Below are 15,398 nucleotides of genomic sequence, written 5' to 3'. Positions count from 1 at the left end.
ATTCCTGATCCTGGATTAAACCTGAAGTCACGGACTGATCCCTGATCTTGGATTAAACCTGAAGTCACAGACTGATTCCTGATCCTTGATTAAACCTAAAGTCACGGACTGATCCCTGATCTTGGATTAAACCTGAAGTCACAGACTGATTCCTGATCCTTGATTAAACCTAAAGTCACGGACTGATTCCTGATCTTGGATTAAATCTGAAGTCACGGACTGATTCCTGATCTTGGATTAAATCTGAAGTCACGGACTGATTCCTGATCCTGGATTAAACCTGAAGTCACGGACTGATTCCTGATCCTGGATTAAACCTGAAGTCACGGACTGATTCCTGATCTTGGATTAAACCTGAAGTCACAGACTGATTCCTGATCCTTGATTAAACCTAAAGTCACGGACTGATTCCTGATCTTGGATTAAATCTGAAGTCACGGACTGATTCCTGATCCTGGATTAAACCTGAAGTCACGGACTGATTCCTGATCCTGGATTAAACCTGAAGTCACGGACTGATTCCTGATCTTGGATTAAACCTGAAGTCACGGACTGATTCCTGATCTTGGATTAAACCTGAAGTCACGGACTGATTCCTGATCTTGGATTAAACCTGAAGTCACGGACTGATCCCTGATCTTGGATTAAACCTGAAGTCACGGACTGATTCCTGATCTTGGATTAAACCTGAAGTCACGGACTGATCCCTGATCTGGGAAGGATCCCGGATTACTCCTCAACACTATGATGGACTCAGATGATTATTTGCCGCAGGTTTTATTTATTTATTTCAATATTTATTGGTTTGACTGAAGAACAGATTTTTTCAACTTCTTCGGTTTGTTTCTTATTGTTTCTTTTTTAATCTTTTTTTAAGCGGATGATTCCCCTCCAACATTCCAACCATTACTTCCTGTCCACTCATCATCATTAGAAGAAAAAAAATGTCCTTCAAGATAAAAGCTCAGAGGAAGAAAGGTCTGATGTGTGCAGAAGTCGGCCTCCTCCACAGATCTCTGATCTCCTCCTGGTGCCGAATCGGCCCCAATGTTCCTGCTGCTGGAAACTCAAACGGTTCAGAAGTGAAACTGTGACGCGTGTTCAGACGTTCATGTTTGATGCTGACAGTTAACAGCTGGTTTTATATTAAAGGAGACGCTGCATTTTACTCCAAGTTTCTGTGTCCTTGTCATTACCTGATCATCCTCAGCAGGCCGAGCTGGATCTGACCCGACTGATGAGATGCGGTTCTTGCTGAAACACGAGCGGGATGGTTCTGATAGAGACGACAACAAACTAGTTCTATACATGTTAAAGATGCATGATAGAAGAACCGAGGGGGGATTCTGATCCAGCAGACTGATTAGTTTCCCATGTGGCTCAAACGTCAATAAATGGATCATATCCTTTTATACCTCATCTCTTGTTTAAGCAGGTTCTGCTGGAGGTTTCTTCCTGTTAAAAGGGAGTTTTTCCTCTCCACTGTCGCTACAAGCATGCTTAGTGTGAGGGATTGTATTTGAGTCAATGAGTCGATGCAATCAACTGGTTTTCCTTAGACAACTTTGAATCAATCTGACTGGATGATCTGGTTGAACTGTAAAGTGCCTTGAGATGACGTGTGTTGTGAACGTCTTCCTTTGGGCAACGACTTGAAGGCACAAACTAAACTGTTCATAATTTATTCTTTACGGTACGGCAGCATTCACAACATGTAGGCGAATAACTGTCCCCCAGACACGGTTATATTTTAAATATTTATATCTTTTAAAAACGAAGCAGAGCGTGTATGACATCATACACGCGTCGCTTTGTTTCCCTTTAAGTTGATTTTTCTGTTAGTTTATTAAATTGACATCACAAATACATAAATTTATGAGATATTATAGTTATGAGAGCCCACCTGCCCCCCCCAATCCTCCCCACCTTCTCTAGAAGCACCATAGAGAGCTTTCTGAGCAGCTGTCTCACTATGTGGTGTGGAGGCTGCAGCGCCTCAGACTGGAAGAAGGTGAGAACAGCAGAGAGGATCATGGGGGCTCCTCTTCCCTCCATTAAAGACATTTCATCCCAGCGCTGGAGTCCCGAGCCCGTGACATCATCAATGACCCCTCACCCCCCATCTTCGTGTTGCCCTCTGGGAAGAGGCTTCGAAGCATCTATAGTTTCTTCCCCACTGCCATTAGACTGCTGAATGTTTTGTAAAATGGCTTATTTTATTTCTATTTAAAAAATTAAATTTTAAAAATGTTATATTTAAAAAATGTTGCAGGACGAATCTTTTTTTTTCTACTTTTGCGGCCCTCCTCAGTCAAGGGCCCTTAGAATCTTCCAAACTTGCAGCACCCCTGGTCACACCTATGGGAATATTCTGGCTCCACCACTGCCCTGAGGTACGGAAGAGAAAAAAAAAGTTGACTGATTTTTTTAAATTTTTATTTCAGTTTAATATGGTTAAAAAGTGAGAATTCTGACTTTAATCTCAGAATTCTGACAGCTAACAAACATGTTAGCATCAAGCCATAGCCATGTCTGTTTTAGAGGCTAGCTCTCTTGTTTTAATCACCTTCTGCTCCTCCATTAATGAGGGGACCCCTCGGGCACATAAAAAGTTGCCTAATTCCGTCATTTTCCACCAATGTGTCACTGGCCACCTCAAACAACTCACATCTTTGTCAGTGAAGCTGGGTGCTCCACATCTCTTCCTCCATGGTGCCCATCTACATTAAGATCCAAAAGTCTGAGATTAAAGTCAGAATTCTGAGAAAAAACTCAGAATTGAGAAAAAAGTCAGAATTCTGAGATTAAAGTCAGAATTCTGAGATTAAAGCCAGAATTCTGAGAAAAAAGTCGGAATTCTGAGAAAAAAGTCGGAATTCTGAGAAAAAAGTCGGAATTCTGAGAAAAGTCGGAATTCTGAGATAAAAGTCAGAATTCTAAGATTAAAGCCGGAATTCTGAGAAAAAAAGTCAGAATTCTGAGATTAAAGTCGGAATTCTGAGAAAAAAGTCGGAATTCTGAGAAAAAAGTCGGAATTCCGAGAAAAGTCGGAATTCTGAGATAAAAGTCGGAATTCTGAGAAAAAAGTCGGAATTCTGAGAAAAAAAGTCAGAATTCTGAGATTAAAGTCAGAATTCTGAGAAAAAAGTCAGAATTCTGAGATAAAAGTCAGAACTCTGAGAAAAAAGTCAGAATTCTGAGATTAAAGTCGGAATTCTGAGATTAAAGTCGGAATTCTGAGATTAAAGTCGGAATACTTAGATTAAAGCCAAAATTCTGAGAAAAAAGTCAGAATTCTTAGTCAAGTCAGAATTCTGAGAAAAAAGTCAGAATTCTTAAAGTCAAGTCAGAATTCTGAGAAAAAAGTCAGAATTCTGAAATTAAAGTCAGAATTCTGAGATAAAAGTCAGAATTCTGAAATTAAAGTCAGAATTCTGAGATAAAAGTCAGAATTCTGAGATTAAAGTCGGAATTCTGAGATTAAAGCCGGAATTCTGAGAAAAAAAGTCAGAATTCTGAGAAAAAAGTCAGAATTCTTAGTCAAGTCAGAATTCTGAGAAAAAAGTCAGAATTCTGAAATTAAAGTCAGAATTCTGAGAAAAAAGTCAGAATTCTTAGTCAAGTCAGAATTCTGAGAAAAAAGTCAGAATTCTTAAAGTCTAGTCAGAATTCTGAGAAAAAAGTCAGAATTCTGAAATTAAAGTCAGAATTCTGAGATAAAAGTCAGAATTCTGAGATTAAAGTCAGAATTCTGAAATTAAAGTCAGAATTCTGAGAAAAAAGTCAGAATTCTTAGTCAAGTCAGAATTCTGAGAAAAAAGTCAGAATTCTTAAAGTCTAGTCAGAATTCTGAGAAAAAAGTCAGAATTCTGAAATTAAAGTCAGAATTCTGAGATAAAAGTCAGAATTCTGAGATTAAAGCCGGAATTCTGAGAAAAAAAGTCAGAATTCTGAGAAAAAAGTCAGAATTCTGAAATTAAAGTCAGAATTCTGAGATAAAATTCAGAATTCTGAGATTAAAGTCGGAATTCTGAGATTAAAGCCGGAATTCTGAGAAAAAAAGTCAGAATTCTGAGAAAAAAGTCAGAATTCTGAGAAAAAAGTCAGAATTCTGAGATTAAATTTAATATTTAATTTAATTTTTTTTTAATTCAATTTTATTGTCATTACACTGTCACAAGTACAGAGCAATGAAATGAACTCTCTGCATTTAACCCATCCCCTTGGGGAGCAGTGGGCTGCCATCGTGAGGCGCCCGGGGAGCAGTGTGGGGTTAAGGGTCTTGCTCAGGGACCCAGAGTGGCAGTCTGTGGGAGTGGGGGATCGAACTCACAACCTCAGGATTCAAAGCCCAATGCCCTAACCACTAGGCCGCCACTCCACAAAAGTCAGAATTCTGAGATTAAAGTCAGAATTCTGAGATTAAAGTCGGAATTCTGAGATTAAAGTCAGAATTCTGACTTTTTTCCCCATACTAAACTGAAATAAAATTTAAAAATCAGTTAACTTTTTTTTTTCCCAGTGGCCCTAATCCTCTTCTGTACTGATGAGAAGCTTACTGCTACTGGAAAATAAAGTAAATATAAAAACTGCAGGTTTCAGCATCATGCAGGTTATCTGCTGATGTAATAATGAAACTGGTTTGATAATTTTTATCCATCTAAGCAGGAATTTAGTTCAGAAAATGGTGTTAAAACAGTTTATTTAAAAGAAAAATGTCCAACTTTTAGTTTTTCCAGTTAGTGGTTTGAAATGATTGGATGACATCAGATAAAAAGCAGAGTGTGGTTATTTTAGGGTGAAATCTTTGCTGCAGTTTGAGTTTTTGATCAAACTTTTAGGGTGAGATCAGCTGATGAGCTGCTGAATCATCATATCCTCTCCTCTGGAGCTGCAGAGCCAGGAAGGTTTCTGGTTCCTCTCCTGGATCCATGTCTGGCTCCAGTCACGGGTTCTTCTCTCTTCAGGCGTCATTTCCTCTCCAGGTCTCTGAGCTGCAGGAACCAAAGCGCTCCTAAACATGCCTTCTCTGCAGCAGATCAGAGCCGCTCTGGACGGGTCGGGCCAGGCCCATGTTCTGCGGTTCTGGTCGGAGCTCAGTGAGGAGGAGAAGGAGGCTTTCCTGCAGGAGCTGGGTCAGCTGGACCTGCAGCGGCTGGAGGAGCACTGCCAGGCGGCTGCAGAGGCTGCGGGAGCCGCGCCCGCCTCCTGCAGCCAGAACCTGGACCCGAACCTCGAGCCGGTTCCCCCGGAGAGCATGGGCAGCGTGAGGAGGAGCGACCCGGAGAGCCTGGCGGGATGGGAACACGAAGGTCAGAACCAGAACCAGGTTTCCTGAAGCTTACTTCCTCTGGGTTTAATTCAGAACTATAACTGCGGGTTTTATCGCGATACTACATCACATGAGAAGCCCATTCTGCTTTAGTTCTCTGTGTGCACTACCTCTGTAGTGATTAGTTGTGAAAATATTTAATCTTTTGTTTTGTGCCAATTAATTTAGTGAAATTAACTCGACTTTAATTGTTGAAACCACAAAATAGAGGCTTAATTAAACTGGTTAATTCTCCTGAGCAGCTCAGAGGTTTTTATTTTGGATTATTTTACCTCCTGATGAAAATGTGACAGAAGTTTATAAAGTAGAAACCTCAGCATTAAACTGGACCTGTAGTTCTGCATGATCTCCGCTAGAGGGAGCAACATAGAGTGAAAAACCCTTTAACAGCACCTTGAGGAACCTTTTACTGACTGATTAGTCAGTCAATTCATTTGGATGAGATTAAACTGATTTCAAATAATAAAGTAAAAAATCTTGGTGTTGTTTTTTTATCAGGACCTGTCATTTAAATCCCACATCAAAGAGGTTTCTAGAATTTCCTTCTTTCATCTGTAGAATTTTGCAGAAATTAGAAATCTCCTGTCTAGGGGTGATGCTGAGAAACTAGTCCATGCATTCGTTACTTCAAGGCTGGACTTTTGTAATTCTTTACTATCAGGAAGTCCACAAACTGTAGTTAAAAGCCTTCAGCTGTTCCAAAATGCTGCAGCCAGAGTTCTGATGAAAATTAAAAAGAGAGATCATATCTCTCCTATCCTGGCTTCTCTTCATTGGCTTCCTGTGCGGACAGTGCTTTTATTTTATTTTATTTTATTTACTGTTATTTATTTTAGTTATTTTATCTTTTTGTGCAGCACTTTGGAAACCTTGTGTTTATTTAAACCGTGCTATATAAATAAAGTGGATTGGATTGGATTCCTGTTAAATCCAAAATAGAATTTAAAATCCTCCTTCTCACATATAAAGCCTTAAATGGCCAAGCTCCATCTGATATCAGAGATCTGATTGTTCCTTATGTTCCTAACAGAGCACTTCGCTCTCAATCTGCCTGTCTACTTTTAAGGCTAGGCTTAAAACTTTCCTTTTTGATAAAGCTTCTAGTTAGAGTGGCTCAGGTTATCCTGAGCTATCTCTATAGTTCTGCTGCTATAGACTTAGACTGCTGGAGGACATAGGGACCCCTTTTTCATCATTCTGCTTCATTCTAACTCTATTTTCTCACTCTGCAGTATTTGTTAGATCAGTCTCTAATTATCTTGCTCTCTCTTGCTTTGTGCAAGTGGGATTTATACATTTGAAACGGACTCCTTAAAAGACTCGATGTCAAAGTGACCTGATTTAAAAAAAAAAAGCTAGTTTGAGACCCCAGGCTTAGAGGAAAAAGAATAAGAAATATTTAACTTTAAGGAAGATTAATTATGTAGAAAAAACTAAGGTTGGAGCAGACATGTCTGTATAAAAAAAAAAAAAAAGTATAAAAATGAAAATAATCTATAAAACCACTGACATTCATCCTCTCTCTCCGAACAGGATTCCTGCAGATTTCCAGGAATCGTGTTGCGGTTCTGCTCCTGGCTGGAGGTCAGGGGACGCGACTTGGAGTTCAGTATCCCAAAGGGATGTATGACGTCGGGCTGCCGAGCGGGAAAACTTTGTACCAGATCCAAGCGGAGCGAATTCTCAAAATCCAGAAGCTTGCAGAGAGCCGACACGGCTCTAAATGCACCGTTCCCTGGTGAGACCCCAGCAGCCTGAGCTAAATTACCCATCCAGAACAAACTAGAGAAAATGCTCTTTGATTAGCTTTGATCACTTTTATCTGCATTTAGAAATAAACCAAGAACTCGATGGCAAAGATTCTCAGTTGTCCGGGTCATAGTCATTCCAAAAAAGTTAGAAGTTTGAAGACGTTTCGCTTCCCATCCAGGAAGCTTTTTCAATTTAAAATGTCAGAAATGGAGTTGAGTTGAAACATGTTTTTGCATGTTTTCTAAGCTAAAACAAGTTTTTAGGCTACTATATATTAGCCTGACGTAGTCCGACTCAATTCTAGTCAGAATGAGTCTGATACTGCTCCATAGAGCTGTGATTATGGGGCGTGTTTCGAACGAACCAGGGAAAAAATGCCTCTGCACTCAATTGGATAGACCTACAACCAATAAGAGCAACGGAGTGCGTGACGTATGTTAAGCGACGCATAGTTGTTGTCAACAAAAATCAAAGCGTGCAGTTGCACGCCTAGAATAAGAAGATGAGCGTTGATCGCATTTCTCTGTTCCTCTTTTTAAATAAATTTGCTGTCGATATCTTCTAGAACAGACCTAATAGCAGAATCTACTCACCCAAACTCTCCAGCGGCAGCCATTATTGTTGTCACTGAAGCGCGCTTTGGTTACTGTTGATCATCTGTCCATCATCGTATAAAGCCCGCCCTGACAACTTGATTGGCCCGCCAGATGTTGTGCGACCATACTCGCGCTGCTATTGAGCAATGCCAGACCGAACTTCCCGACCTCAAACGTTGTGGGCGGGACTAAGTTCGGAATGGCACCCAGGCTAACAATAAATAGCTTCAAACTCAACGCTAATTCTGACATTTTTAATTGCTTCCTTGAAAACATAATGTGCACAACTAAGCAATAGTTGCATTAACCCTACATGTAAACAGAGCTTTATGGGGCCTTCAGGAACTTGGGGCCCTAAGCAGCTGACTAGTATTGCCTAATGGTAAATCCCCCCTGGACCTAGCAAAAGATCGAAGAGTTTTATCCAAGATAGATTTTGTGGATCATCAGAGGCGACTGAAGGAATCATTAGAAATCCAGTAATGCTTCATTGGTATTTATAATCAAAGCTATTATCCTTAGAGTGATTTAAAAATGACTAAAGCAGAAATAGAGAAATATAAGAAATACATAATAATAATAATATTTAAAATAGCAGGAAAGTGAATGAAGTGTTGTCTCTTAAGCATACAGTTAAAGATGGCGTGAGCATGTTGATTGTTGTTGGAAAAAGGTATTCAACTATACAGTCCAGTTAAATAAACTTTATAAAGAAAATGGAGAACATCGTGGCATAACGGCCTGCTCTACTTAGAGTTTCTCTCTAATTAAAACCCTGCAGGGAGGCTGTGAAGGTCTCCACACACCGTTACCCAAACAAAGACAGATAGTTGGAAACAAAACACAATGTTCTGAAATAATCCCTGAGAAACAGTCTAGCTTGTTAGGAGAACCCTTATTTTTTATCCCAAACACATTTCCTAATAGAATAAACGACCCCTCTCCCTTAGACACCCTGTATGCAGCTCTGAGGCCTGAATGAATGAAACTCAGCAGTCATAAATCAATATATGTAAAAGGGAATTAAAAGGATATATATATATATATATATATATATATATATATATATATATATATATATATATATATATATATATATATTTTCCCACCACATGACATAAAATAACGCTTAACGCTTTATAATAATAAATAAGTGCTTAAAAAGTGCTTGCATTAATTATCTGTGCCCATGCTTTTTAAAAATAAATAATTGCCCAAGAAATGCTTTGCACGCTCGCATTTCTTTTTGTGCCCTATTGTGCCCCTGTATAATTTTGGGTCAGCTGACACCCCTGGCCTTTGATTTAGCTTTTTCTTTTTGGTCTCCTTACATTTGGAATTAAAAAGAACTCAGATTTGAACAGATCAGAACCTCCTGGAGCTTCAGATCTCCAGCTAATCAGCTGGAGCTTCTCAAGAAGTTAGCTCTTCCATATTTTCCTTATTTAAGAGCAGATATGATTAGCTAATTATTAAATGAGCTAATCCAGCTTATTGATAAGAGCTTATTTTCTTCTTCTTTTTGAGCGTGTCTTTACCATCTTTGTCCCCCTATGTTCAGGTACATCATGACCAGTGAATTCACTCTGAAGCCCACCCAGACCTTTTTTCAGGAGAACTCTCACTTCGGCCTGGAGCCCTCAAACGTCATCATGTTTGAGCAGAGGATGATCCCCGCCGTCTCCTTCGATGGGAAGGTCATCCTGGAGAGGAAAGGGAAGATCGCCATGGCTCCAGGTGGGTTTAGATCAGGCAATGCAAACAGAAACGATTCAAATTCATCTAATTGGATTTCTGTGCTTCAAGACGGTAATGGAGGTCTGTACCAGGCGCTGGTGGACAACGACCTGCTGGAGGACATGAAACGGAGAGGGGTGGAGTACGTCCACGTTTACTGTGTGGACAACATCCTGGTGAAGATGGCCGACCCAGTTTTTGTTGGATTCTGTGTGAAGAAAGGAGCCGACTGTGGAGCCAAGGTGATTGGTTGGATTATTAAGTGGTTTTATGGTTTACAGCCCATTTGAAGAAAACTTAAAGCTACAGTGTGTAATAATTACAGGGATATACAGTCAGAAATGTAATATATTATACATAACTATGTTATTTATCATCATCTACGAGCTCAGCCTCTTAACCTTAATATTTGCGTTGCCTGAGAATTCGTTATTTATAATTACATAGGAGCGGGTCTCGCAGCCATGGAGGCAGACATCTTTGCGCTACGGCAGCGCAGAGCCAACAAATTAGCGATTGCGAGATCGCCAAAACGTCTCAACGATGTAGAAAAAATAACGGGTATATTTATTATTTTAAGTCTACATGAAATCTATACCCTACACAGACTAATGAAATACTATCTGTAAAATTATCTATGTAAACAAACCTCATCACTTGAGAAGGTAGGTGATGCGGAAGTCGTGGAAGACATTTTGTCCCGTAACGCTCGCCGTACTGTTGGGGGGGAGAAGCGGTGGGGGGGAGATGTTAATGTTGCTGCAGTCTGCAGTGTGACCGCTAGATGTCGCTAAAAGTTACACACTGTAGCTTTAATCTCAAAGCACCATATTAGCCAAATGGTTTCAGAAAGGGCAACGTTTCTTTTCTTCTTTAACTGTCAGCTGGATTCACTTTAGTCAGTTCAGTAATGTCCAAGTAAAAATCTGAACCATAAGATCTGTTACTGAGACGTTTCCTTCAATTCAGTTCAGTTTATTTCTATAGCGCCAAATTCACAACACATGTCATCTCAAGTCACTTTACAGTTCAACGAGAACATACAGTCAAATTGATTAAAAGTTTTCTAAGGAAAACCAGCTGATTGCATCGACTCATTGACTCAAATACAATCCCTCACACTAAGCATGCTTGTAGCGACAGTGGAGAGAAAAAACTGCCTTTTAATGGGAAGAAACCTCCAGCAGAACCAGGCTCAGTGTGAGCGGCCATCTGCTGAGGCTGACTGGGGTTCAAGGAGACAGAAGCGGAGACACAAAAAGCAGCTGTAAAAGGCGGCCCCGTCCAGGAAACACACAGCCAGGCAGACGAGCTCCGAGCCAGCTCCCATGTCAGAGGATGAAGAGAGCACATCCAGTTAGTCACAGTCAGAGAAACAGGACCACACTGGAAAACAGGCCGATCTCCAGCATCTATAAACAAGGGTGTTGATGGCAGCAGCACAGCTGATAATTCTCTCCAGGATGGAGTCACAGCCAAACAGGAACAGACCAAATGAAGCTACTATGAGAAAAGGCAGAGAGAGCAGAACGTTAGAGATTGAACTAACAGATTCTGCAGAGTGGGAGAATAGAGATAGAATGATGAAAATGATGAAAAAGAGGTCCCTATGTCCTCCAGAAGTCTAAACCTATAGCAGCATAACTATAGAGATAGCTCAGGATAAGACCTTCAGACTAGAGACTGACAAGGAAGTGGATTATCACTCCTGTCCCGTCCCACTCCCACAGAAAAAATAGTGTCCCGTCCCGATCCCGGGCCAGAGTAGAAATCTAAATCCTGTCCCGTCCCACTCCTGGTGAAATTACTCCCACTCCCATCCCGCTCCCATTCAGAATGACTCCCGCTCCTGCACCAGTCCCATTCTTGTTGTCTTCAATAAGATTTCTGCCAATACAGGTGCTGGTCATAAAATTAGAATATCATGAAAAAGTAGATTGATTTCAGTAATTCCATTTAAAAAGTGAAACTTGTATATTATATTCATACATTACATACAAACTCATATATTTCAGATGTTTATTTTGTTTAATTTTGATGATTACAAATGACAACAAATGAAAATCTCAAATTCATCATATCAGAAAATTAGAATATTGTGAAAAGGTTCAAAATTGATGGCCCCTGGTGCCACACTCTAATCAGCTAATTAACTCAAACCACCTGCAAAAGCCTTTAAATGGTCTTTCAGTCTAGTTCTATAGGCTACACAATCATGGGGAAGACTGCTGACTTGACAGTTGTCCAAAAGACGACCATCGACACCTTGCACAAGGAGGGCAAGACACAAAAGGTCAGAGGCTGGCTGTTCACAGAGCTCAGTGTCCAAGCACATTAATAGAGAGGCGAAGGGAAGGAAAAGATGTGGTCGAAAAAAGTGTACAAGCAAGAGAGATAACCGCACCCTGGAGAGGATTGTGAAACAAAACCCATTCAAAAATGTGGGGGAGATTCACAAAGAGTGGACTGCAGCTGGAGTGAGTGCTTCAAGAACCACCACACACAGACGTATGAAAGACATGGGTTTCTGCTGTCGCATTCCTTGTGTCAAGCCACTCTTGAACCACAGACAGCGTCAGAAGCGTCTTGCCTGGGCTAAAGAGAAACAGGACTGGACTGCTGGTGAGTGGTCCAAAGTCATGTTCTCTGATGAAAGTAAATTTTGCATTTCCTTTGGAAATCAAGGTCCCAGAGTCTGGAGGAAAAGAAGAGAGGCACTTCATCCACGTTGCTTGAAGTCCAGTGTAAAGTTTCCACAGTCAGTGATGGTTTGGGGTGCCATGTCATCTGCTGGTGTTGGTCCATTGTGTTTTCTGAGGTCCAGGGTCAACGCAGCCACATACCAGGAAGTTTTAGAGCACTTCATGCTTCCTGCAGCTGACCAACTTTTTGGAGATGCAGATTTCATTTTCCAACAGGACTTGGCACCTGCACACAGTGCCAAAGCTACCAGTACCTGGTTGAAGGACCATGGTATCCCTGTTCTTAATTGGCCAGCAAACTCTCCTGACCTTAACCCCATAGAAAATCTATGGGGTATTGTGAAGAAGAAGATGCAATACACCAGACCCAACAATTCAGAAGAGCTAAAAGCCACTATTAGAGCAACCTGGGCTATCATAACACCTGAGCAGTGCCACAGACTGATCGACTCCATGCCACGCCGCATTGCTGCAGTAATACAGGCCAAAGGAGGCCCAACTAAATACTGAGTGCTGTACATGCTCATACTTTTCATGTTCATACTTTTCAGTTGGCCAACATTTCTATAAATCCTTTGTTTTTATTGGTCTTCAGTAATATTCTAATTTTCTGATATGATGAATTTGAGATTTTCATTTGTTGTCATTTGTAATCATCAAAATTAAACAAAATAAACATCTGAAATATATGAGTTTGTATGTAATGTATGAATATAATATACAAGTTTCACTTTTTAAATGGAATTACTGAAATCAATCTACTTTTTCATGATATTCTAATTTTATGACCAGCACCTGTACATTGAATCTGAATTTCTATGAAGGGTCAGTTAAGTTCCTGTTTCTAACTGCAGTAACTGTTGGTCCCTCCATTGTTGTTTTTGAGCGCGAGTGAAAAACTCAGAGCGGAAGCACTGTTGGTTTTTGGGTCGTGTAGTTTTTTTGACTCGCATTATAGTGTAGGCTTCAAGGAAAAAAACTACAAAATGGCGGCTTTCTATTTTATTTTATTTTTTGGTATCAATCCTAGTTTTTTTTTTTGTTACTATTGGTTTGCTCCCGTCTGCTCCCGTTAATGTTTAATCCTGTACCGTCTTAATCACGTTAGCGTTACTAAGACTGACTCCCATCCCACGGGAATCCCGTGCGATTCCCGAAAAAATTTCAGTCTCTACTTCAGACTCAGTTCTGCAAAACAGAAACCTGCTTTCAGCTTCATCCTCTGTGATAAACTAATGTTTCACCAGATAAATGTCTCATTTAACACTCCAGCCTGTACTAGCTGCCTCATGTTGCACCATCAGGTGGTGGAGAAGGCCCATCCAGCTGAGCCGGTGGGCGTGGTTTGCAGGGTGGGAGGAGTCCCGCAGGTGGTGGAGTACAGTGAGATCCGACCCGAAACGGCCCACCTGAGAGGAGCTGCAGGGGAGCTGGTCTACAGCGCCGGAAACATCTGCAACCACTTCTTCTCCAGGAGCTTCCTGCAGGAGGTGGCCAAGTAAGGAAGCGAATGATCGATTGATCGCGATGAGATTATCGTGGAAAATCTCATGACCCGTTAACCCTTGCAGGAAGTTTAAGGATCAGCTGAAGCCACATGTTGCTCTGAAGAAGGTCCCATTCGTCGACTCTTGCGGGAACCAGGTTAAACCAACCAAACCCAACGGGATAAAGATGGAGAAGTTCGTTTTCGACGTGTTCCCTTTCTCCAGGTACAGATTACCCGGGCCGTGGTTAGAGGTTGGTAATCCAGATTACTCCACTGTTGAATTTTGGTTTTTCTTCAGGAGCTTTGTTGTGTTTGAGGTCCTGCGGGAGGAAGAGTTTTCTCCCTTGAAGAACGCTGATGGAGCGCCTGCAGACACTCCAACCACAGCCAGGAACTCCCTGTTGGCTCAGCACTGTCGCTGGGCGACGGCCGCTGGAGCCGCCCTGCTGGACGAACACGGAAACATCATCCAGATTCCACTCAGGTCAGGAGATGCTTAACCTGACTCCGCCAGATGGATTTGCTGGATTTCCTCCGCATATCCATCTGGAAACCTTCCGTAGAAGTAATTTTGGGAAGGGGCGAAAATATTGGTTAGCTGATTGGCCTATGCTGGTGATAGACGGGCCAAATAAACCAATCAGATCAACGAAGCATATGACGTACTAACAGAGCCAATTGATAGATCAAACTCTTGTCGAAACCAGTCGGGAGAAGAGCAAAAACATCTTTTCCTCGGAGAAAAGCCTCCAGAGCAGTGTTTTGCTCTTCTTTCAGTGAAGAAATACTCTGTAATTCCGACAAAACTTGCTCGATAGCCACGCTAACGCTAGTTTCATCGGCTGAAGCCGCCATGTTCTTTAGACTGAACTGTCGCGCTTCTCGTTGCGTCACACCTCAACCCGCCTCAAAGCCAACGCTGATTGGACGTTCGTTTGGTGAACGGCTCCAAATTTTCTTTAACGGAAAGTAGCCAGACTGATCTGCGAGTGAAACCTTGAAAGGTTTCGAGATCAGGATGGTCTCACGAGGCTAGCAGATGCTGACCTCACATCACATAAAGTTAGTATTTGAGTACAGAGTAATGGCTGCTGATAAACTATGTTTTCAGATTAATTTAAAATGTATTTTAGGACAGATTTTAGTAAAAATGTGTAAATATTTTTTCCATCACAGCTCTTCTGCTGAGAACCATCCTCCTGTAAAATGTGAGATTTCCCCTCTGGTGTCGTACTTCGGAGAGGTGAGGAACAGCAACCTCCATCACATCTGATCCTGTTCATTCATAAAAAAAAAAAAAACTACATTTTCTAACAGCTGCTTTATGTTTAGGGTCTGGAGCTGATTCTGAAAGGGAAAACAATAAAAACTCCCTTCATCCTGGACGAGGAAGCGGCTAAAGAGCTTCAGGCCCGGTAGAGCTCATCATCAGCCACATGGAGAAACCAAGCCTCATAGATGAGGAATCAGAGCAACTTCATGGTGATGAGCGAGTTAACCAATCAGGGATCAAACATGAGACTTTATATAAACTTTTTTTTTTTTACACCAGCAAATAAAAAAATTCAGAGAAATTTTGTTGACATTTATATAAGAATTTACAAATAAAGGGTTATTCCTCATATAATGGCTTAAGCTATTGTCACACTGATGTGTTCTGAATAATTACAAACTGAAAAGAAGGTCAAAACCAGGCAAGAATGTAATAAACTAAACAAACTGAGTAACATGAATGCCTCTGATTATGAGAGACTGAAAACAGATCCACAGAATAGTTCAGTCAGTGAAGC

At 41.0% G+C, this 15,398-nt stretch overlaps 1 protein-coding gene across 1 annotated transcript; it reads left to right on the top strand.

Moving 5' to 3' along the window:
- Window positions 1-4,878: 4,878 nt before the first annotated feature.
- uap1l1 (UDP-N-acetylglucosamine pyrophosphorylase 1, like 1) lies at window positions 4,879-15,232 on the top strand. Its single transcript, XM_038280679.1, has 9 exons — window positions 4,879-5,312; window positions 6,866-7,070; window positions 9,242-9,417; window positions 9,487-9,659; window positions 13,424-13,617; window positions 13,691-13,831; window positions 13,907-14,092; window positions 14,785-14,851; window positions 14,941-15,232. The coding sequence occupies exons 1-9, from the start codon at window positions 5,021-5,023 to the stop codon at window positions 15,025-15,027; spliced, it is 1,521 nt and encodes a 506-aa protein (XP_038136607.1). The 5' UTR covers window positions 4,879-5,020; the 3' UTR covers window positions 15,028-15,232.
- The last annotated feature ends 166 nt before the right edge of the window (window positions 15,233-15,398 follow it).

Source organism: Cyprinodon tularosa, unplaced genomic scaffold, assembly GCF_016077235.1.
Source record: "Cyprinodon tularosa strain WSP-4 unplaced genomic scaffold, ASM1607723v1 ctg162, whole genome shotgun sequence".
Lineage (NCBI taxonomy): Eukaryota > Metazoa > Chordata > Actinopteri > Cyprinodontiformes > Cyprinodontidae > Cyprinodon > Cyprinodon tularosa.
Note: the sequence above shows the minus strand (reverse complement) of the source record. Positions and strands in the feature narration are given on the sequence as shown.

Coding starts and splice junctions, on each gene's coding strand:
- uap1l1 (XM_038280679.1), top strand. CDS start 5,021: ATGCCTTCTCTGCAGCAGATCAGAGCCGCTCTGGACGGGTCGGGCCAG. Junction 5,313..6,865: donor GGCGGGATGGGAACACGAAG/GTCAGAACCAGA, acceptor CTCTCCGAACAG/GATTCCTGCAGATTTCCAGG. Junction 9,418..9,486: donor GAAGATCGCCATGGCTCCAG/GTGGGTTTAGAT, acceptor CTGTGCTTCAAG/ACGGTAATGGAGGTCTGTAC.